Raw genomic sequence first — 23970 nt, forward strand, 5'->3', positions numbered from 1 at the left:
ACAGGCTCTCACCCTGCACAGGCTCTCACCCTGCACAGGCTCTCACCCTGCACAGGCTCTCACCCTGCACAGGCTCTCACCCTGCACAGGCTCTCACCCTGCACAGGCTCTCACCCTGCACAGGAACTACACATGCGTCATACACCCTCCCCATTACCAATCTCCTCAAGATTGGTGTTTTGTAAAAATAGAAGGGGGTAGCACCCTTGCCCTCGGGGCTCCCCAAGGGATGGCCCCCTTCGGTGGCAACCCCACCAGCGGCAGATCCACCCCCCAAGTGCAGCTGGGCTTTTATGCCCCCTGACCCAGCCAGCAGCTGATGCAAGAGGCTGCAAGATTGACTGCAGTCTCTCTGGAGTCAGGGTCAGGCAGGGGTTCCCAGTCCTTGCAGCACTTACCAGGGACTTCAGCTGTCTCGAGAGGCAGCAACCCAGAGGAGTGAGCAAGCAAACACCCAGATGCTCAGGTACACACTCCCAGGGCAGGTCTTCTCCAGTCCCCCAGTCCTGCAGCTGTTCACCTTTGTTGAATCAATGTGCATGGGGAAGGGGCCAGCAGTTACTGCTCAGAAAAAGTCTACCTCCTCTGAATAAGTGGGGTTTTTGCTCAGGATCCTTTGGTACTGTCAAGTAGAAGTGGGGCACTGGCCCAACGGCCCCTGGAGCTACAGGGGAGCCCTCAGCCACCCCTCTGCTCCTCTTCCGCGATCCGTGGCCCCCCATGCCCCCAACCTACCTGTCTCCTGTCTTTTACCATTGCCCTTAACGAAGATGGCGGCCAGGGTTTCCCTAAGGTACTGAAGCCCCTGCCGCCATCTGAGTTGATGGCAGAGAAGCGCGCACGTAGCACGCATGCGTGCCATCAACAAAGATGGTGGCGGAGGCGTCATTCCCTTAGGAAAACCGTGGCCGCCATCTTTGTTAAGGGCAATGGTAAAAGGAGACAGGCAGGTAGGGGGTGGGGAGACCCAAGGGCCCCGGTATGCCTGGAGCCGGCCCTGGCTGACAGCATACATAAAAATGGTATCTGAGGGACAAAGTTACATCATCCTTCCTATGGAAATCTCATTGGGGTCCAAATATACTCCAGTGTGGTGGTGGTGGTGATGATGATGATTAGAATCACAGAAGACAGGGTGGGTCCTAAAAATATACATCTCAGATGTCGAAGGAATGTTCGAAAGAAGTTTGAAAGAAGTGCATCTTCAACATTCACTGAAAGTTGTACAATGAAGTTGCTAGACACGCCTTGGTGGGGAGGGAGTTCCACAGCTTAGGGGCTGCCACAGAGAATGCTCTCTCTCTCTTGGGCCACCAATCCCTGTGTTTCAAAGGGTGGCAGAACTACCAAAAGGGCCCCCTCTGCTGATACCTGTGAGACTCTGTAGGGAGGATGTGGTGTTTCAGCTATTTGGGACCTAAGTTGTTTAGGGCTTTAAACACTAACATGAGCCCCTTGAACTGAGTCCAGAAATGAACTGGCAAGCAATACAACTGTTTTAAAATAGGGGTTATATGAATTCACCCCCTCTAGGATGCACACCTTAACGTGGTGAGGGGGTTTGAGAGTGTTGAAGAAGCTGAGAGCAATGGTATCAGGAGTCTAGACCAAGAGGCTAGACTCCTAGCAGGGGCACCCAAGGCGGAAAGGTCAAAGCTGAGACACCAGACTAAGATGCATCCAAACTCAGAGGAAGGCAATGGTAAACCACCTCTGAATATCTCTTACCATGAAAACACTATGAACAGAGTAGATTGCTGATTCATAGGGTCGCCATAAGTCGTGATCGACTTGAAGGCACATAACAACAACATATGAGTTCTAAAAGGAACCTCCACCAGTAATCTGGCTGCTGCGTTTTGGACCAGTTGAAGTTTCCGAGTCATCTTCAAGAGCAGCCCCACGTAGAGTACATTGCAATAGTCCAGTCTGGAAGTTACCAGAGCATGGAGCACGGTGGCCAAATCTTCTCTGTCCAAAAGGGGGCAAAACTGGCAAACGAGCCAGAGCTGGAAAAAGGCACTCCTAGCCACTGAAGCCACCTGAACCTCCAGTGACAGCATTGGATCAACGAGTACCCCAGGCTGTGGACCTGGTCCTTCAAGGAAAGAGCAACCCCATCCAGGACAGGCCATTTTCCTACCTTCTGGACATGAGAACTCTGGACACATAACTGTCTGTTCAGGATTCTGCCTCAATTTAACACTCTAGATCAGCCTTTCCCAACCAGTGTGCCTCCAGATGTTGTTGGACCACAAGTCCCATCAGCCTCAGCCAGCATTGCCAATGGTCAGGAAAGATGGGGATTGTGGTCCGACAACATCTGGAGGCACACTGGTTGGGAAAGGCTGCTCTAGATGAAGGATAGACTACATGTATTAGTGCCCATTGTGAGAACAATACAAGCAACAGCAGCAAGGATGAAAACCTCTGCTTCTACAATCATCCAAAACATACAAAAATAGAGAACAATATGCTGATAGATGTAGAGTAAATTGCAAGCCATGTTGCAGCTAGGGCTGAAGTCCAGGGCCCCACAGTCCAGCCTCCCTCTCCCAAATGACCACCCACAGAGCACCAGATGATGGTGGCAGTGGCAAACAGCACCTGGGCTGGTATGTATATACCAGGGCCCACTAGGGCTGATACTGGTCATCACAGAATCCTTTCTTCTTATTTTTAAAGATGTTCTATATACAAGGGATGGCTGACTAGGCATGTACATGGTGACAGATGCTAATTTATCATCTTTACTGCAAAAATATATTGTCCTTTTCTGTGCTTATTGTCAAGTAAATGTGTTTAGCAGCAGGACAGCAGAGGCAACCCCCATTTAATTCGTGTTGGCATGATTGTGCTATGGTTTTAGAAGATTAAAATGTGAAATGACATGTGCTAGAAGCATTTCTTTTTTGCATCGGGGATGGCAAACTGTTGTTCTTTTGCTGTAACATATGAGGAATGTTCAAACAGTTGTAAAGCATGGAATGGCGAGGTCGGAGTAGAGAAAAAGAAATGTAAATTGCACCTTTCAAAACTGAAGTAATATACAGAACCATCTAAAGGCAGGGGAATAAATCATTAAGTCCAGGGTCTAAAACAGGTGAGGAACCTTTGGCCCTCCAGATGTTGCTGAGCTGCAACTCCCATAAGCCTCAGCAAGCATAGCCAAGGATGATTGGAGCTGTAGTTCAGTAATATTTGGAGGGCCAGAGTTTCTCCAGCCCTGATCTAAGATTACCTAGCTGCACCAAGTGATTGCTAGGGTTGACTATTCATTTTCTTAGGAGCACATACAAATAAATTAATAGTTTTTGGTGTACTCTTTAGTAACATGAACTGTGTTTGGGGGTTTTCAAGTTACAGAATTTGAAAATCAAAGGTCGTAGGGACACTTGTTCTCATTCAAAAGTCTGTCTTTATTCCTTACCCTTTTCCGTAGCATCAATCAGCTCTCAGTATTAACAATAATACAGCTCAGCAGCGAGCTTTGTTATGTAAAATTATGTAGCTTCCTAAAAACCCACGCATCAGCTGCTGTTCAGGCAGGTGGCATATCTGTCCCAGCACCATTCTGAGAAGAAAATCTGTTCCCTCATACTGGTGGAGGAAGCCTCCAGGCTAAAAACTATTCTCAGCCTCCTTTCTGAAAACAACGTCTCCAAAATTATGCATTTTTCCCTTCAGATTATAGCACCATCTTGTGGAAGTTCCTCTCATGTTGGAAAAAGTCCTTTCCTTCTGTTTTTAGTGACAAATTTTAGCAAATTCAACTAGTATATTGAGGGTTTATAAGATAAATTTCAAAACTGATTCAGCCAGAAGGAAGTTTTATTTGTGCTTATTCTGCAATCCTTGTTGAAGTACCTGTGGACTGTTATCCAGTGTCTTTGACGTCCTCAAACTGTGCTCAACTGATGTTAGCTGAATAAATGAAGACATAAAGTATGACAAATCAAACTGACCTGTTTGTGTCCATCTGGATTCCTGACATTAAACGTTTGCACGAGGATATCTGCAAGTCCTGTTATGTCGTATGCATGCATATATATATATATATATATATAAAAGCACTGGATTTTAGTGAGTGCTTTATTCAGTGCTTGGAATTGGTGGTTTGCTGGTGCCACAATTACTTACACACACACACACATATCCTAATTGTGTATAAAACAGTTTAACAGTTTCACTCTTGGAATTGTCTAACAGACAAACTATCTGAACTCCTGCACCAAGGTCTCAGAATCTTGTCATTAGTATTCTGGTACCAAATCAAGGGGACAGGTTATAAATTTATGTCAGCGCAAAGCCTATCTGTTGCCATTGCTCTTGCATGGCATCTCATAGGAGCCACAGTAGCTAACCCAAAAGTGCCCTTTCCATTTCTCATAATAAGCTGACATTGAAAATATTGCAACAAGTTTACAATAAAACACAGAGCTGGCCATATTGAAAGAAACCATGCAGACCAGAAACTGCTCATTACTTCCTATCTATTTTTTTCTTTGCCCCTCCACACTTCAACACCAGGTGCCCTTTGTGTAGTGTTGGGAAATGAAGCTGAATGTTGGAAGACTCAGGACAAACAAAAGAAAGTACTTCACCGTTAACTATGGAATATGCTCCTATAAGAGGCAGTGATGGCCGCCAACTTGGATGGCTTTTTAAAAGGATTAAACAAGTTCATGGAGGATAAGGCTGCAGGAGGGGAGAGTGCTCTTGCATTCAGGTCCTCCTTGCAAGCTTTCCACAGGCATCGGTTGGCCGCTGTGAGAAGAGAATGCTGGACTAGATAGGCCATTGGCTGATCCAGCAGGTGGTTCTTATGATGTGGAAGGGCAGACTCCTTTCAGGTGATCTCTTATTTTCCAGGGAAAGAGCTGCCAGGTTCTTTAGTTTAGGGGGACCTGCTAGGAGAGAGTGAATAATGACAGTCCCAAAACAACTTTATTGAGAGAATCCAGCACACACATATACACTGCTATAATGTAGCCACTGCTGGTGCAGACAGTAGGATGCAGGAGAATATTTACAGACAGGGTTGTTGCAAGCAGGGCTGTGGAGTCGGAGTCATGAAGTCGGAGTCAGAAGCAATTTTGGCTGGAGTCGGAGTCAGTAGAAATGTACCGACTCCAACTTCAAAATAAATTTTGATTGACAAATTTTTTAAAATATAAATTCACAATGTCAAAGAAGCTTTCCATGAAGTCAGCTGTATTTGAGCATTTCACCATAACTCAAGATGGAAAACATTTTGTGTGTCAGTGTATGACACGGGACCCAGATGAAGACAAATGCTGTGATGCCAAGATCAGCACATATTCATAAGAACATAAGAACATAAGAAGAGCCTGCTGGATCAGGCCAGTGGCCCATCTAGTCCAGCATCCTGTTCTCACAGTGGCCAACCAGGTGCCTGGGGAAAGCCCGCAAGCAGGACCCGAGTGCAAGAACACTCTCCCCTCCTGAGGCTTCCGGCAACTGGTTTTCAGAAGCATGCTGCCTCTGACTAGGGTGGCAGAGCACAGCCATCATGGCTAGTAGCCATTGATAGCCCTGTCCTCCATGAATTTGTCTAATCTTCTTTTAAAGCCATCCAAGCTGGTGGCCATTACTGCATCTTGTGGGAGCAAGTTCCATAGTTTAACTATGTGCTGAGTAAAGAAGTACTTCCTTTTGTCTGTCCTGAATCTTCCAACATTCAGCTTCTTTCAATGTCCACGAGTTCTAGTATTATGAGAGAGGGAGAAGAAATTTTCCCTATCCACTTTCTCAATGCCATGCATAATTTTATACACTTCTATCATGTCTCCTCTGACCCGCCTTTTCTCTAAACTAAAAAGCCCCAAATGCTGCAACCTTTCCTCGTAAGGGAGTCGCTCCATCCCCTTGATCATTCTGGTTGCCCTCTTCTGAACCTTTTCCAACTCTATAATATCCTTTTTGAGATGAGGCGACCAGAACTGTACACAGTATCCCAAATGCGGCCGCACCATAGATTTATACAACGGCATTATGATATCGGCTGTTTTATTTTCAATACCTTTCCTAATTATCCCTAGCATGGAATTTGTCTTTTTCACAGCTGCCGCACACTGGGTCGACATTTTCATCGTGCTGTCCACTACAACCCCGAGGTCTCTCTCCTGGTCGGTCACCGCCAGTTCAGACCCCATGAGCGTATATGTGAAATTAAGATTTTTTGCTCCAATATGCATAATATTTACAGACAGGGTTACAGGCAGCAATAAAAATTCTCCTACGAGAGCTTCCAATTTAAAAAGACATTTACAGCCCTTTCCAGTGCTGTGGAGTTGGAAGCAATTTTGGGTGGAGTCGGAGTCGAAGGTTTGGCATACCGACTCCACAGCCCTGGTTGCAAGCATATCTGCTGGCTTAATACACCAGCAGATGGAGCTGTTATTATATGACAGCAAGATAAATAGCTTAGTTCTTTACTTTTATTTGTGTGTGTTTTGTTTGTTTGCAACTGAACTTTATGAATAATGAAAAAGCATGACACAGGAACTCGAAGATTTAAAGTCTCTAATCTAATTCTTTGCCATTTATAAGAAACCATATAACAAAAGATCTTGTAAATTAACACTTAGTTTATGTGTATCCTCTATGCACACAAATCATGAGGCTCTTTTAACGCAAGGTCTCAATAGTGTAACCTCTCTGTTCCTAATACCAAAAGCCTTCCTCGAGAAAAGGCACAGAAAAATTCAATTGAAACTCTTCTCGATCAACGAGAAACTGCTAAGCCGAAATACATTAGACTGGAAGATGTTAATAAAAACCAATGATTTACCCTTACATGTGATACTAGTTCTCAAAGGATGGAAAGATCTGTCCATTTCGGTTCTCTCAGTTTCTCACATTTCCAATCTTAAAATCAGTTCTCCACATTTCTGCAACAACTTGCGGGGTTTTTTTTAATCCTCATGAAAATTCTCCAATGTCATAGTGCAAATTTCTCCTAATAAACACATTTTTGTAGGTAGTTTTTACTAGTGTACACATTTTTGCCAGCAGTTTCTTATCATATAATGCATTTTTGTATGTTATTTTCACTCATATATTCATTTTTATGTACACTTTCTGCTAACATGAATTTTTTTTAACACTGGTTGGTGAACTGCATTGCTCTCCCTTTTCTGTGGACTCTCCCTACTACAGCACTGGTATGGGTCATTTAAGCTAAACCATGTGAGCAATGTCCAGGGCCGGTTCTAAAGGGCGGCCAGGTTGGGCATTGGCCCGAGGGCCCCGGAGCTACAGGAGACCCTGAGGGGCCCTCCGCTCCCCTTCTGCGATCCATGCCCCCCACTTACCTGTCAGCCGGCTTTTTAGCATTGCCTTCATGAAGATGGTGGCCACAGCTTCCCTAAGGTACTGAAGCCGCTGCCACTATCTTAGTTGATGGCAGAGATGTGCGCCATCAACAAAGATGGTGGCGGAGGCTTCATTCCCCTTAAGGAAACCGCGGCCGCCGTCTTCATTAAGGGCAATGGTAAAGACTAGACAGGTAGGGGGCGCGCATGCCTGGAGCCGACCCTGGTAATCTCTAAGCAGTCTCACAGCACCAGGCTATTAGGCAAACCTCACAACAAAGAATATGGGCAGCTTCAGTCACTGTAATCCTGGCAGTGCTAGGCTTAAAGCACAGTATTATAGCTATTGATATTTAAGGGTTAGGTTGGGCAGACATTCTGCAAATGTCAAGAGTAGATATAATATTCATAATTAACAAGAAGCTGACTCAGTTTAAATGTAATAAAAACAATTTACCCTCCCAGGCCTTGTTCACTCAGATAAATTCAATGAACTATCCTCTAGAGCCAAATTTTAAGGATTTTCTTGCTCATGTCAGTCTGGGCATGCAAGCACTGTGTTTAGGATGTAAAGCCAAGAGACTTGGCTTGTCTCTTCTTCATAATAAATTGAACATGCATGCATTTCAGAGGGCATTATGTATTATCTGCACTGTCTCTTTTATATTAGTTCCCTCTTAGGTATTCAGGACTTCTGTTGGATCTTCCATTGATAACTAGATTGGGTATAACACCAAAATACCACAGGAACATTTTGGGCATTCCAGTGACAGTTCTAGCAGGGAATCACTTTTATTTGTAAACCAAGCATACTGTATTCCATCTGTGACGAGACATACATGAGATCGTTTTTGAGTCCATGTCCATGTTTGCATGTCTGAATGTGATTTGAAGTTCCGTGGCCATGAAATCATCAACTAATGATGATACTCATAAATCAGAACCTATGCATTCTATCTATTCCTCAGGCATGGCAGGTACATGGCTGCAGAACAATTCACCTAGAGGTGTTTTGGCCACCCCTGATACAACCTAAACTTCCAGTAGTTGGTAAAAACCTTTTATAATGGGATTATAACTGACTGGCTGCAAAGCAGAAAGGGTATTCCCATTGGGCAAGTGCTGTAATCCCTGCAAGCTGTTCTTATCCATGTGATCAGAGTATAGGATTGCTGAAACATCTAGTGTATGTGTGGCTTTGTGAGAACACTAAATTTCCTTAGAAACCTTGGCTGAATGATAGCAAACAGTTTGAGAAAGTTAAAAAAAACTGGTTTTCAAACAACTTTTAAAATTCAAGTCTTCATTGCTCTGTCTGATAGGCACATGCCGGAAAGGGAATACTTCATCTACTGTAAAAAAAAAAAAAAATGAAAACTATCACCCTAAAAACATGTACTATTTAATTTCCTTTCATTTGGCCTAAGAAGATAGATTCATCAGCAAGTGCAGCGTGGCTGTGTGATTGGCTTTAGGTGTCTGCCGGTTCAGATGGGTGTTTGGTAAAGAAGGGCTCTGTGCCTGATACAAGTGGGGCAGTGGCATCACTAGGGGGTGTGGGGGGTGCGGACCGCACCAGGTGACACCATCAGAGGGGGGTGACTCTCAGCTTTAATTTTTAAAAAAATTAAGTTTCTAGGTGGTCTGGTTCTCGAGAAATACATAAAAACGTCAGCCGCCCCTGTTAAATCTTTTTTAAACTACTGTATAGCACTTTGTAGCTTTAACCCCGCCCATTCAGGATTGCAGCCAATCAGTGAAGTGTTTGTTTGACCTGTGGCAGTGTCTAGTAAACCTCATTGCAAGGCCAGAAAATGGTGGTTCCCCCCCGTTTATCTGAAAATCTCATAAATTGGGTAAGTATATACATTTCAGTTTTTTCCCCTCTTGTGTGTAGGAGTCAGATCCTGGGCAGTGTTTTCAAAACCTTCCCAATACTTGCTTTTGTGGAGGTAAAAGCATTGCTAATTCCATATGTCCAGAGTAAATCCCATTGAATTCAATAGGATTTACTTTTGAGTAGACATGGTTATGAATGTGCTGAAAATCAATGGGACTTTGGAGTGAATGTAAAAAAGAATTGTGTTTGTGTTGTCTTTCTGACCCTCCCTCCTCCAGTCCTATTTTAAAGCAAGTAGTCAGGGCTTATTTAGGTATTTCAGTTTTTATTCTGTAGGAAACGAATACTGATTTTTTAAAAACTTATACTGATTTTTCTGCAATGACCAACTGGTTTGACAATAAACTATTATATGGGCTGTATGTATTTATACATCTGCAGTGTGTGTGTGTGTGTAGTCTTTCCAACAACCCTGTGAGGTAGGGTTGGAAACCAAGGCAGCTCACAACAAGAAATAAAGCCATTTAAAATCCAATAACCATAAAGCAAGAATAAACAGTTGGAAAACAGCCTAAAGAGGCATGATTCTGAATTTTGGGTTGGGTGAATGAAGTTTATTTATTTATTATTTGATTTATATCCCGCCCTTCCTCCCAGTAGGAGCCCAGGGCGGCAAACAAAAGCACAACAAGCACTTTAAAACATCATAAAAACAGACTTTAAAATATATTAAAACATATTTGAAAATATTTTTTAAAAGCTTTTAAAAAATATTTTTTTAAAAAAAAAGAAAAGGCTTAAAAACATATTAAAAAGCAATTCCAACACAGACTCAGACTTGGATAAGGTCTCAACTTAAAAGAACAAGTTGAAAGAACAAGTTCCTTATCACTTGAGGCTGTAGTTCTCTGCACACTTCCCAGTTTGAGTAAGCCCCATTGAATACATTGGGGCCTGCTTCTGAGTAAACAAACATCGGATTATATTTACAGATTGTGTAATTCATAAACATATTTGAGAGTCATGTTTATATAAATATTTCTTCATACTGTGTCCCAATAAGTATTTGATTTCACACTATGGTTGTAGATGATTTTTTCCTCTACATTTTAAGTGTGCCCTTCTTCCTGGGGGTGGTCATGGTTCTCCGTTGTTTTCATCCTGAGGGGAGGATAGGCTGAGAGATGGTGAGTAGCACATTTAAGGTCTCTTCACCTCCCCCCCCTTTTTTATTTGTATTTATTTTATATTTCTCCAATATCTTCCGCTGGCTGTTTTTATGTATTTTAAATATTTTTAGATTAAATAAATAGGAAATCATAATTGTGAACCTCCCTAAAAGCAATTTACCGATCCTTATGTTTTGGCCAAGTGATGGTGTGAAGGCATGCTGGTAGAACAAGAGACCATGCTTCAGGCATGTTATAAGGTGTTTGAGGACTTTGTCACACATTACTTTTTGAGACCTGTAGATTCATGTAGGAAAGAACATGTGCACGTATTGAATGGTGGCTTGGGTGCTGTTTTTTCAGTCTACGCTGCATGCGTAGCGAAGGTGATACATCATCGGGCAGCTAGCTTCATAACGTGAAAAGGAAAAACATTTGGATCACCATTCACTTGTTTACTTTTCTCACTATTGAGACCACTTCATATATTACTTTTTCATACACAGAAATTTAATCTTTGTATAGGAAAAAGTATTTTGTAAAATATGAAGGACAGTGGCTGCCCAGTCAGTATAACCACTGTACAAGATCTACTCAGCCACTGTAATTACCTTTTTTTTTTTGAGTGCCCGGTTCAGGTGTGTATCCAACTTTGATGTGCTTATGGAAGGGGTGTGCAAGTAGTGCCCCCCCAAGTGTGGAGGCTTAGACAAACATTGTGTTATGGAAAACCAAAGTTTGTGTGAAAGTACATATTTGGGAATGCCATCAGTGTAATCCTAAACACACTTAATAAATAATATCGAACTTGCACGTCACAAAATATATTACGGTCATGTCCATAAGCACCAGGAGGGTAGTCGCTCAGGGGATCTTAGTCCCTCTGCTTTTTCGGGAGCAGGGTCACTATGTCTCCAAGCATCCTACAATCAGCATGAAAAGGGAGTGTGTTAGTCACTGAGAAGAGTCTTCTAATATGCTTCCTTGCCTTTTCTGCAGATTGGAGCCAATCAGAGTGAAAGGAGGTGAGTCAGCCACTGAGAAGACTCTTCTCAGTTGCTAATGCTCTCCACTTTCATGCTGATTGGCTCCTAGAGATGTTTGTTGTTGTGAGAGAATGCATTAACAAAGATCTCATTCTTAATCCAGGAGCAAACAAGGGTGTACGTGGCTGTAACTATCATGAAGGGACCCTGCAGCTCTGAATTTTCTACAAAACAGCTGATAAATACCTATGTAACTTTGTGTCTGGAGACTTATTATTAAGAATCACTTTCCATAATTGTAAGGAGGTGTGTCCACACGCATGCATCCCAGGCACCTAAATGAGGGGAGAGAGCAGCATAGGGACATAAGCAGGTGTCTTATTCCAGGGGTTCCCAAACCTTTCTTCTACATAGACCACTTGAAAATTGCTGAGGGTCTGAAAGTATCTGAAAATTTACTATGGGCATATGCAAGATAATTAACTCCCATTAGTAATAAGAGCAAGAATTTGAGCTGTGCGTATGATATTGTAATTTAAAGGTGTAATTTTAATTTTGCTAGTTGTTTATGTCACTACTATTGCCATTACATTCAGTGATATATGGGAATTACGATTTATGAGTAACATTAGTACAAAAAACATTACTAAGGATTCTGTATGGTCTGGTACGGGAGGAGGTCCTTGGGGGTGACACCATGAGTTACCGCACCAGGTGACACCAACCCTAGTGACGCCACTGAAGTGGAGAACTGTAGTTACTGATTAGAGGGCAGCAAGTGCATCCGTAGGAAAGTGTGCAAGGGCTATTAAGGTTCCGAAATGCTTAAACAAAGCATGTATTTGAGGAAATGCAGTGAGCAGGAAATACGAGCTCGCATACTGGGAAGCCTAATTTAAGAGAAAGGCATTTCCTTTGAGAGAGACTATATTAAACTTCGATTGCAGATCTGTTGGTTTGGTAAAGATTTTAAACATGGAATATTCATCACACTCGGGAACATTTGAGAAATTTAATTAGTCCCTCCGTTTTTCCCATCTGGTAGCTTCAAATACCTCCATATCTAACAAATTACCATTTTCTTCAGTCGCCTGAAAACATTGTGTTCAAGAAGTCTGCCCACTTAAACAGACTTCATCTGGTGGAGGAGATAATGTCAAGCCACAGGCCAGAATAGGTGAAAGTCCCTGTGTGCCACTTGATGCTGCAACAAAGGCCACACAGCCGTGCAGCATCTCCTTCACCAGAGAAAAGTGGCATATTCCCCACGTTGTTGCTGACAGTTGTAGTCTAGAGTACATTTTGCTGTCCATTATGGAGAGTCTTTGATTGGTCTGAATGCTTCATAGACGTTCTTGCATAATCTCATGGCAGAACACACATTCATGTCACTTTTATGCTAAATATTCATTTTCCTATATGAAGTGTTTTCCATGTAGCACAAATGTAATGTGTTACAACCCACGTTTGCAAATACCTAATTTTCTTAGCTGTGTATCAGAAATGTGTTGCAGTTACTATGCCTCTTCAGTTTGTCCATCACCAAACACATAAAGTTGTCCTTGTTGTATAAGATTATGTTGGTTTTCAGTAGGGTTGCCACTTACTCTTAACTTTTCCAGCGCAGCAGGCTGTTCAGTTCCCTGTCTTATTGTCCACACCCCTCCCTCATATGTTATTATGAGTTGGTGGCTAGATGTACCTCATAGAATGTGAGGTAGGGCACTAGTGGGAGTTTTTTCCCCCTAAGAATAATTGTAGTACGGGGAGACATTTTTGTCAAAACTGCAGCAGGGAAGGATTACACCTCTCCTTACTATATGCAGCAGGCCCAGTGAAAAGCCCCCACCGGACCTGCTATTAATAAAGAAAAAACAAGTGATGGTTCCTAATTATGCATTTATCATAATGTCTAGTTTAGCCCTGTGACAAAGTTTGCTTGGAAATTATTCAGGCCTTCACAACCTCTGACCCCTCAAACCAAATTCAGTTTAGCAGGTAGGTAGGCAACAAAAACAGGAGATTTTTCAGCCTTTGGTAAGCTGTCACACATTATTTGGGGGCTACATTCAGCTTTGTGGCATCTAAAACAATAGTTATTTTCCCAAATCACAAGGTATTGTGTTCCTTCTATTAATGAACATGAACCAAAAATGCTTTTTGGCCTGGCTGACCATGTTGAATGTAATGTCTAAGACACACAGTGAAATGTTCTAAGGAATTCAACTAAGAAATAATTAGCTGGGGGCATCCCTTTCAACCTGCATAGAATCTAGGTTTGTTTTTGTTTTGAATTTTACTAGAGAATTTCTGTTTAACTTAATTTTCCATACACTCTGTTTAGGGGAGTCTGGGGAAGTTCAAATGCAATATTTCTCCAGAATATACTATGTAAATTCCATGTGCCCTCAAAGATGGCTTTTGCTTGATAAGAAGTTCTTAAGATGTAGGAAGAAGCTTCTTCTACTGGCAACAAGAACTTTCCCCTAGGTGAGATTCCTTTTGTAGCCCCTCCTCATTTAACCTCTCCTCTGTTTTGCTTTCCTTTTTTCTTTTTCTTTTATCTTGCAGAGTGGATCACTTAAGGAGCCAGAACCAAACAAAGTCCCACCCCAGCGACCACCTCCTCAAGGTTGTTTACAGTACATTCTCGATTGTAATGGCGTTGCAGTAGGACCAAAACAAGTCCAGGCTACTTAAATTATTGAGACCAAAAGCGGGGGTTAAAGCCAAAAAAAAAAAGGAATCAAACAATACCAGTTTTTGTGCAGTTTTTGCATTGTTTCAGTGCTGACCTGGACTGTGTTTTTTCTATGCAGTGTCAACTATACTGTCTGGTTGTTTATCTGTTCATGTTTGTGTTGTAATGCTTACTTACGTTTCTCTGTATAACTTGTGATTCAGGGCTGTTGTCAAAGGTGTACAAGAATTGTGCCTCTGCCAAGTCAGTGCGACTGTATATCATGGATGGTTAGACAGTATTTTTTTGAAGTATTCTATATTGTGGGGTAAAAAGACTAACCAAACCAGGTTGAAATTTAAATATTTTTGCTTAACTCTGTGAGTATCTGCGTTATGTTTAATTCTTTTTTAAATTTGCATGATTAATGTAGAAAGGTGATTCTAATATTTTAAAAGTCTCATTTAATAGTATGTTGAATGAGGTATCTTTCTTTTTATAATTTTATAAAAATTGTTAACGTTTGCATTCATACTTACAGTAAGATGAAAGACTAGTGTTTTATTTTATTTATTTCCTATGAAATATTAAATAATTATTTCCAGGAATACAAAAATATCTTGTATTTTCAATGCAGAGTTTTTATTAAAAATCTGCATTAGATTATTAGACTCAGTGCTATAAAAATGGGCCACCTATGTGCAATATTGATTAAAATGTGAGGGTACTGAATGTATTTAAGTTTAGTGAGAGAGTTTCTCTAGTGGTTATGAAGTAGCTATCTGGTCTTGTACAAAACTAAAGCAAGTGTTTACCAGATATTCCTTATCTACAAAATTCAGGTGAGCTACAGCTGTTTGTTAGAGGAAGTCAACAAGGCCATTAAAAGCCTTGCTAGATTAATCATCACCTTCTTTTCTAAATATTGAAGTAGCCACAATTTTTATTATTTTCATTTTAAAAGTGTGTGGTACATGGACTCAACATGTGGCTGTGCTGTTCTTTATTAGGTGAGGCTATGGCTAAGCAATTCAAATGCAAGTCAATGCAGCTGTGAACTGATCTATCATTCTGAGCATAAGCAACAGCATATATTAAAGATTAAACACAGGGAGTAAAAAGGTTTAGGCTCAGAATGTCACATTTGTGACTCAAGTGTGTGTAAATAATAAAGCAAGGTGACCCAAGGGGTTTTCCTTTTGCAAAACTTTCTTATAGCCATAATTGCTTATGACTGTCGCATAACCAACGGCTATGTGCATAATCTTACAAGCAATATCTAGGCAGGGCAGTTAAATTGTTATGGGAAATCTAGCCTGTAAACGTTAAAAGATGCACTATTCAAGCATACTATAGAACTAGCTGTGAGCGAGGCAAAGGATTGTATTTTGTCAATTAAAGTCCCATACTAAGGTAAATAGTAGTCCCTAGTTTAATACAAACAAGTCTGTTTTCTTGTGAAACACCTCCAAGGTCTGAATTTATTTTTCTTGCAAACACTGCCAACAAAAAGTATAGGTCAGTTTTCACGTGTTTTGTTGTTGTTGTTTTATGTTTTTTTAAAAAAAATTCAGGCTAGTGAGCTGAGAATTTCAGGCTGCTTTTGATAGCAATTTCAATGCTTGCTGGGCATGCCACTGGGTTCTGCCCATTTTTGGTATATTATAATATCATTCTGCTTTTGTGGTCATTGTTTCTGGTTAGTGATCTCGTGGGATAACCACACTGATAATTTTGATTGTGTAGAATGAGTACATCCCCTTCAGCATCAGGTTCATGCACACCCCTCCTCACCTCCAAATCTCAATCCAAGTGTGAACAAACAGCATCCTGTCCTGAGGTGAAGAAATGAACCTGCTAACTGAATGCCATTTAATATCAAGCCATGAGTGTTCTTTTGCATGTAGTAGTCTGAATATTTACAAATGCTTTTGTGCATTGTTTATGATCTGTGTGTGTGCGTGCGTGCGTGCATGCGTGTGTGCACATGCGTGCAGACCGCAGAGAAAAGAACTGCATCCCAGCAGGAGTTCCATGTATCTATTGCAAAAGGTCTTAGAAGGGCACACACTGAATACTGCCTACCACAGATAGCAAGCAAGCCAAAATGTCTCTCTGCATGCTAGCATGCTTAGGTGGAATATTGTGGGATATAGGGAACTGATATTTTACAGTTTAGGATTAATGTCCAAGGGTTGGTGTGTTTGGTTTTTTTTCCCTTTTCTTTTTGTAAAAGCTTTTTTATTATTATTGTTGCCTTTTTGTATCAAACCAGCTGCAAGAAAGTGAGCAAATGCTGAAGTGTGACTGCAGTATATATTTTGTGAAATATCTTGTACAGCTTAATGTGCAATAAAAAAAAGTTACATCTGTCTTCAGTGTATAGTTTCTGGCATATAAACCTCAATATCCAAATGGAGAAAAAACAATTCTACTCAGCAAAGAAAAGCTAAACAATTAAAGAATGTTTGTTTTAGGATGCCAAACCGATCTTCCTCAATAAAGCAGCCCAAATTCAAAGTCATTCAATCTACTGACTATAGAACCTCCTGATTTCAAACTTACTTCAGAAAAAGGCATCAGCCCTATTTATGCTGCATGGCATGTTCAGGGAATGTGTGAAGGGTGCTGTTGAAATCATACCCGCTGGCTCCACTTATGTCCTGCACACATTCAGTAAAGCTTGTGAACAGATCTACATTCATACAAAGGCTAGGTTACATGTGTAGCTTTTAAGGTCTGTTCAAGCCCTAATGAGATTAGGACACTTAGGGGCAGAGCCAGCAGGCATGATCCCAACTTCTCATCTACACATCCCCTTTATATGCCATGTTGCATGGGCAGGCATGGTTTCATTTGAGTGAATGTGTCTTACCCTTTGAGCCTATCAGTCTGCCTTGATTGCAATTTCCAATGCAGAGCACTGTGTGCATTCTGAGGGACACATGGAATTTCTCCGTGAGAGAGTTTCCCCATCTCTTTGCTGGAGAGGTCATTTCTGTGCTTGCACCTTTCTACATGCACAGAGCTCCCCATCATTGCCACCCAAAGTGAATGAGAAAGCCCTTGCAAACAAAGGCTGTGATCCAAATAGCTGATGAGACTTGCACAAGGGACTTAGGAAGATGCCTTATACCCAGTCAGACTATGGAGGCATCTAGCTCAGCATTGTCTATGCTGACAGGGCTCTCTTCTGTTTCAGACAGGTGTCTTTCCTAGCTCAACCTGGTGATGCTGGGGATTGAACCTGGGACCTTTTGAATGCAAAGCATGTGCTCTACCACTGAACCACATTCCCTCTCTAGCTCTGTAGATTTTTTTTTCATGCCATATTATAAACATGGGACAGGGCTGCTTTTGAAGGGAAAAGTCTCAAGTCCTCTTAGGCTAATGGAATTAATTTAATGTTACTTTGGGTCCCAGCCAAGGAATTTCATAATGGCAGTGCTGGTGTAATGCTCTGTTGTGGTACAACAATGGGCACAACTTATCCTTAGCAGTCATTTGTTGGCACAATATGTCAAGCTATAAATTCATTTAAATTCAACTACTTTGGATCGGAACATTGGACCTTTAAGATTACTGCGACTAAATTGGCTCCAGTTCCAGTAGTCCAACTTAACGAAAGAGTGATAGCAGCATATAAAAAATGAGCAGGTAGTAGCTGAAGAGATGAACTCAAGGTACTTTCAAGCATCTGCTGTTTAGCCTCAGCTGTGTTCTTACTAAACATGGCGCTACAGTGGGTTGTTGTTCCCTGATAATCACACAGTGGTTATTGCTAAAGCAGCATTTTGCTTCATCTTTTTCAGAATAGCTGTTTGAGGCCCACTGACTAGCTACTGGAAGTATATGTGCTTCTAGATAACATTTAAATGCACAACAACAATTCCAGCCCAAAACAGCTTGAAATTTAGCAAGCGGACAACTAACCTGGGCTGATGTTGTAACAGGCAACAGTGGTGTTGGATTATATTGCCATATGGAAAGCTATAATAGGCAAACGTATAGCTCCCATTGCATTCAATTAATGGAGCAACTTAGAAATACTTCTTGATTATCAGGGAAGTTCAGAGATGAAAGAGAAATGCTGTAATTAATGTAGCTTGGTCTAGATAGCTGTTGCCCTCTAATATTCTCAAAAGAGGTGTGACTACTAAAGCAATACCTTTTCTTAGACCACCTCAGTATCAGTGTGGAGGTTTACAAGCTTTCCAGTTATGGAGAATTATGGCTAATGATAATAACAGCAAAAAGTTGGCTACCCCATCCTAACAACACTGAACTTTATTGGTTCTAGGTTTATATTTGTAAGTGTTAAATATAAGAGCTAGTACAAAATTACTGATACATTATGAAGTTTTTCTTGTACCGAACCTAGGGGGCCCAGTGCAACCCCAAGGAATGCAATCACAAGGCCAGGAGCCATTGCAACCACAGCGTGTGTTCCCTCCGGGGCAGTCAGCAAAGCCCTCAAGTTCCCTGCCTCCACGTCCACCTGGCCCTGCAACTCAACAACCACGTGCCCAGGCCCCAGGTCCTTCAAGTGCTGGGCCACCAGCGGACACAGAGACTGAGCCCTCACCAGCTCCACCACAGAAGCCTCCGTCACATCCCCAACTGAAGTAAGGCCTTCATTTTCTCCATTCTTTTTTCATATTGCTTTGCTTTGCCAGAGAGGTTTGAATACCTGTACGAATCCCCTGTTTTGTGGGGAAGTAGGGCCCTTTTTTTAACCCTTGTAAGAGCTTTGCACTTGGTTGACCTGAAACAGGAAAATTTCCAACAAAGATAATAGCTGCTGGAAAAGCTCTCTGGTAATCTGCAGTACATGCAGATTTTTGCTCATATGAGGCCAAATTTGAGAATGTGTCATCCTCTATTTCTCCCCAGCACCCCAAAAGGCATTGACTCATGTTTGGTTGTGCTGTCTGTAAGACAGCTGCTAAGGAAAAGAAGGAAGCCTTATCTGCTTAAACTTTTAACCTTGCAGCCACTCAAACAACAACAGATTTTCAGTTTAAAAGACTATTCTTAAAGTCCATGATATGTTTTTCTTACAAAAATGTTCCTTCCAAGGTTCTTTGTAAGTATACATTCCATTTGTAGGACTACATCCAGTGGATTCAAAACGCAGAAATAGAGGAACTCATATTCTGCACTTGGAATAAGTTATGTATCATTTATTCCTGTTGCAGGCTTTGACCTGTGGAATCCATAATTGTTATTGTATAGCTACAGATGGCCGATGACACAGAAATGGAAGAAATATTAGCCCTACTCAGCCATTTGGTACCTGTGACATTTAAACCCGTGCCAGCTCCGACCTCTGGCAACACGTGTCTGTTCAGATGAGTCTGAAAGGGACTCTTCTTCTCAAGTAGGGTTTCATCCATGGGAACAAGAACCCTGACTGATGGGTACCAACAGCCTAAATAGGGCTATTATCTGTACCAAATGCCTGCATTTATGACTGTTGCTGAAACAGGAAAACCAAATAATCTGGTTACCATAAGCCACCCCAAAGCACTAGAAACTCTGGCTATCATCCTAAATGTCTGCTTCAAACATGGTCATATTGGAAGCTTAGATACATTGGAATGCTTTTATACACACTATACACAGATATGCAGAGTACACACAGTCATATCTATATAGTTTACATCAGGCAGGATTTAACGGTTCCACCTGTCCCTATTGAAGGTGTTTCCATTGCGATGTGTGGCCCAGCCACAACATTAACACTTCAACTCCAAGTCATGCATCTATAGTCCTTAACAGCAATGCATCCAATGTCAACAGGCAAAGCAGTAGCAAGAAACAATGGCATTACAGTGTGTATATTAGGCCTGGTGAATATGCACAGTGGCCGGTTATTATGCACATTAACTACTCAACTTACATTCCCCTTAACATACACACTTGGTGCAAATAATGTGCTGACAGATCACAAGACCAGTATGTATTGATTTTATAATAAAATATATTTTATATAAAAATATATGCCTTTGCCACAATGCAGCTTGCAACAACAGCAAATGAAACTGTGTAACAATAAGCAAAGTATAAAATACAATAAAAAGCAGTTGAGTAGAACAATACAGTGCAGTATTCTTAATACAATACAAATTCTAAAATGCCTTCAGTTACACATGTAAACATTAATTTGATGATGATTTAACTGTATACTATCTGTATACTTCCCCCGTAGGACAAATAGAAGCTTGCGGGGGGTGGGGGTGGAGATTCAATACAGGAAAATACCATGGGGGAGAAAGGGTCCCCTCCCTTTACCTCAGTCCCAATCCAAATCCCCCATCCATAGTTATTCCAATTAAAAAATGCATGTGATTGTGTCCACGGATCTTCCACATTAATCTCTCCATTAATTAGAGTGAGCACAATGACTTGGATCCTAAACTAAATTAAATTAAGAGAGCTCATGTCTTCTCCCATCCTGCACATTCCTGCCCCCCCCCAAAAAAAAGCCTTCCTGGAGAGATTGGTGATTGGCTGCAAGGGATTTGTGTGAGAGAAGATATCACTCAAAATTGAACTTGGATCTTAAGGAAAGATCTCATGGAAGGAAAGTTTCTTGACTCCTCTTTGCCTCCTGCCAACCCTCCACATTCCATTCCACACTTTTTAGGAGGGAAACCAACCCTCTGCAGAGGCTTTTCAGGGAGCTGCAAGGGGGAATAAATATACCCAAAATAGAAATAGAGCATAACCTCCAGTTTGAAACACAAAAGACCATCTTCACCATCATATAACATTGACCAATAAAAAGGCTTTGAAATTAATAAAAATAAATTTGACACAGATTTCTGGGATGAATAATGAGAGAAATATAATTTTCTAGATTAGATTCTCTGTAGAAACAGTAGTAACACAGAAAAGAAGCAAAGTAAGAAGAACACCAATATACAAAAATGTAATTCTCCATCTTTGGAGATGGCAGGCGTTGCCACCACTCGCCATATGCTCAGAGGCACATATTACCAAATTCTTCCAAGCTGCACAGGAAGTGGATTGGACTGTGAAAGACCAAGCCAAATTGTGCTTGATTTGTCAGGCAGTACAATATCTCATAGAGGAGGTCAGGTCTCCTGCTCCTCTGTGCATTCAGTATAGCTGCCCAATTTCCCTGCTTTTTAAAGTTTGATAGAAATATTTATTGGCTATAGGTATGTTCTTAAACCGCAAGGTTTTTTTGCCTATTAGTGAATTCATAGATAGATAGATACAGTTACTTTAAAAGTTTCTGCTTGCATCCCAGTCCAGGGGACTGCCATGCCAGAGTAATGTCCCTGGAAATGCCAACACAAAGTCAGGGTTTGGGAAGTTGCCCTCCTAACTGGAATCAATATGTCTCATCCTTACCATTTATTTCCTGGCATGACACATGTTAGGGTCTCACTTGAAAACTAAATGAATATGATGTGCCGTTGAGCCTTCCTGATGGGCTCACAGCCTGAGTGAGAAGTTTATTCCAACGCATATTTTAATTTCCAAAACTAAAAGAAAAATCCCAAAAAAATCCAAATTGCCAATGGGATTAACTGTACTCTCTATTTGGCATGCATGTGCCTTGCATTCTCACCCACGTGCTTTTGCTTAACGTGTGCGTGCAGGTTATCAGCCGTGAATAAATATTTAATTAGGCCATTTATTTTTGAATTACTAATCAAGTGAAATCCTGTTTTGCCTTTCCACCCCCTCCTTTCAGTGAATATTAAACGTAAGTACAATGGAAATGAAAGATTGAATGTACATGCAGTGCTGCTTGCTCTGATTTTCAACAAAAGGTTTGTGCTGAAAGCACGATAGCTATGAATTGTTGCCTTGTGCTAAGGCATAGTATAGGAAGAACAAGGAGTCATAGCTTTTTTGTTCTACTCACCTTAGATTTTAAAGGATAAATAAAACCAAACAGTATTTGCTACTATCCACAATCTGTTTACTTACATTTAGACTAGTCCTAGGAAGTTGAGAAATATCATTCCAGGGAAGGTGGTTTAGGATTGCCCCATACATCCCACTGAAAGGAATGTGAGTTAAGCTTAGTTAAGTCCTTAGGACTGCACTCCTATTTTTTGGAGAACAAATCCTACTGAAATAAGGGGCTGATTTCCAAACAAACATGGTTAGTATTAGGCTACGCATCCCATTCACTTCAATAAGATCTGTGCACTCTTACTGTTTGTCCCTGCTTTGTCCCTGATTGTCCCTGGAGTGTCCCTTGTCCAGAATTGTGTGTGTGCCCTGATGTACAACTCAATTCGTGTGAATTTCTGTGAAGTTTTCCTGTGTAGGATGTTACATTTTGTGTGAAATAGCCTCGCACCACACATATACTGCTAAACAGCTGGTCTTTGTGGTCAGGGGTGATTGCATCCAGTTGTTCTCTGTCCCAAACACATGATCACCTGTGATAAAGCTAGCAATGGTGACTAGAGAAGGAGATATGATTGCAGGGGCCTTTATATCCTGCTTGCATTATATGAAATTATAAATGGAATTGTGACATGTGGCTTTACCTGTAATTAACAGCATACATTTGTGGGGGTATTTTTTTTTTGTCTTGCAGCAAATCACAGTCTTTGACCAATGCCTTCAACTTCACTGAGTCATCTTTCTTTCGATCATCTGTGAATGAGGATGAAGCAAAAGCTGAAACTATCCGAAACTTGAGAAAATCCTTTGCCAGCCTCTTTTCTGATTAGCCACATAGAGTTTGGTTTCATGTGTCTGTAACACGTTTCAGAGTTTACTGTGAACATCATTTTGCAAACATAATTTCCTTGTGAATGACCCTACTTTGCTGTTACAAGTGTTGTATTAAGCAATATGCTAAACTCTTTTGATAAGGGACTATAATGAGATATACTTCAGGTATTTAGAAAAAAGAAGCCAAGAGGAAAAGCTATACAGCAGAATGCTTAAAGTCCTCGTCAACTGTGATATTGTGGCCTTACCATTAAATGCACTAGGTCATCACACTCAACTCTCCTTTGTGAAATCATTAGAACATACCATTACATTGTGAGTTTTCTCCAGTGCTCAATCTACTGCATGTTTGTTTGTTTTGCTTGTTTTAAGGTATTTAGTTCTGCAAGGGTTCAGTCTTTAAACCTGCTTTCTTGCTCCCAGAGCTTTAGTGTACAACTTCACCCTGGTGTTTCCTGTTAACCCTTTTTCACCCTGTGAAGAAACTAAAGCAGTTTTTTACCCTTCGCAAGTTTTCTATCAGCTGAATGTTCTGATACGCTGTTAAGAGCAAACTCTGGGATGAACCAATGTTATAGAGCTATGTGTCTATATTATTGTATTCTCGTATGTCTGTTATACAGTTATTTGCAGCCTGTCAACAGTAACTTTTGATTTGTAAAAGACCATGCATGACCTCATGTTAGCCATAGTTCCGTGTTACCTTCTAATAAATGCAAAGCTCTATGCCTGGCAGTAAGCACACTTCTGCAGGACTTGTCTGCACTGTGGTACTGATTTTTCTAACAATCCAAATGGGATGTAAAGCATTATTTTTCTTTAACCTCAAATTAGCCACACTTATTCATCAACCAGAATCGATCCTGTTTTAAAATACTCAACAGAAACCACACACTTAACATTGCTGCATGCTTGGCAATAAGCATAAAATCATAGAATAGTAGAGTTGGAAGGGGCCTATAAGGCCATCAAGTCCAACCCCCTGCGCAATGCAGGAATCCATGCATATCCTTCTCTATGCGCCATTGAATATGTATTACTCAACACCAGATTATAGAACTAAACTGTATTCTGAAGCACTACACTCACATGTCCTCCTTTGCCTGCTCATAGAGGCAGCCACCTTTCATGCTAATCCCACACTGAATTTTCGCATACCTGAGCTTTATGCTATCCATGCTTTGCAGGACAGAAATATTTTTCAGCTTGCTCGCTGTTGAGAGCATGG

At 41.2% G+C, this 23970-nt stretch overlaps 1 protein-coding gene across 1 annotated transcript in view; it reads left to right on the top strand.

The window, feature by feature from the left end:
- SYN2 (synapsin II) overlaps nt 1-23400 on the top strand; it is a 376832-nt gene extending 353432 nt beyond the window's left edge. Inside the window, exons 11-13 of the mRNA XM_061621995.1 lie at nt 13904-13964; nt 18394-18637; nt 22603-23400. Of these exons, the coding sequence (XP_061477979.1) occupies nt 13904-13964; nt 18394-18637; nt 22603-22738 (441 nt within the window). The 3' untranslated portion in view covers nt 22739-23400. The remainder of the gene's footprint in view (nt 1-13903; nt 13965-18393; nt 18638-22602) is intronic.
- The last annotated feature ends 570 nt before the right edge of the window (nt 23401-23970 follow it).

The sequence above is a fragment of the Rhineura floridana genome, chromosome 3, assembly GCF_030035675.1.
Source record: "Rhineura floridana isolate rRhiFlo1 chromosome 3, rRhiFlo1.hap2, whole genome shotgun sequence".
Taxonomy (NCBI): Eukaryota; Metazoa; Chordata; class Lepidosauria; order Squamata; family Rhineuridae; genus Rhineura; species Rhineura floridana.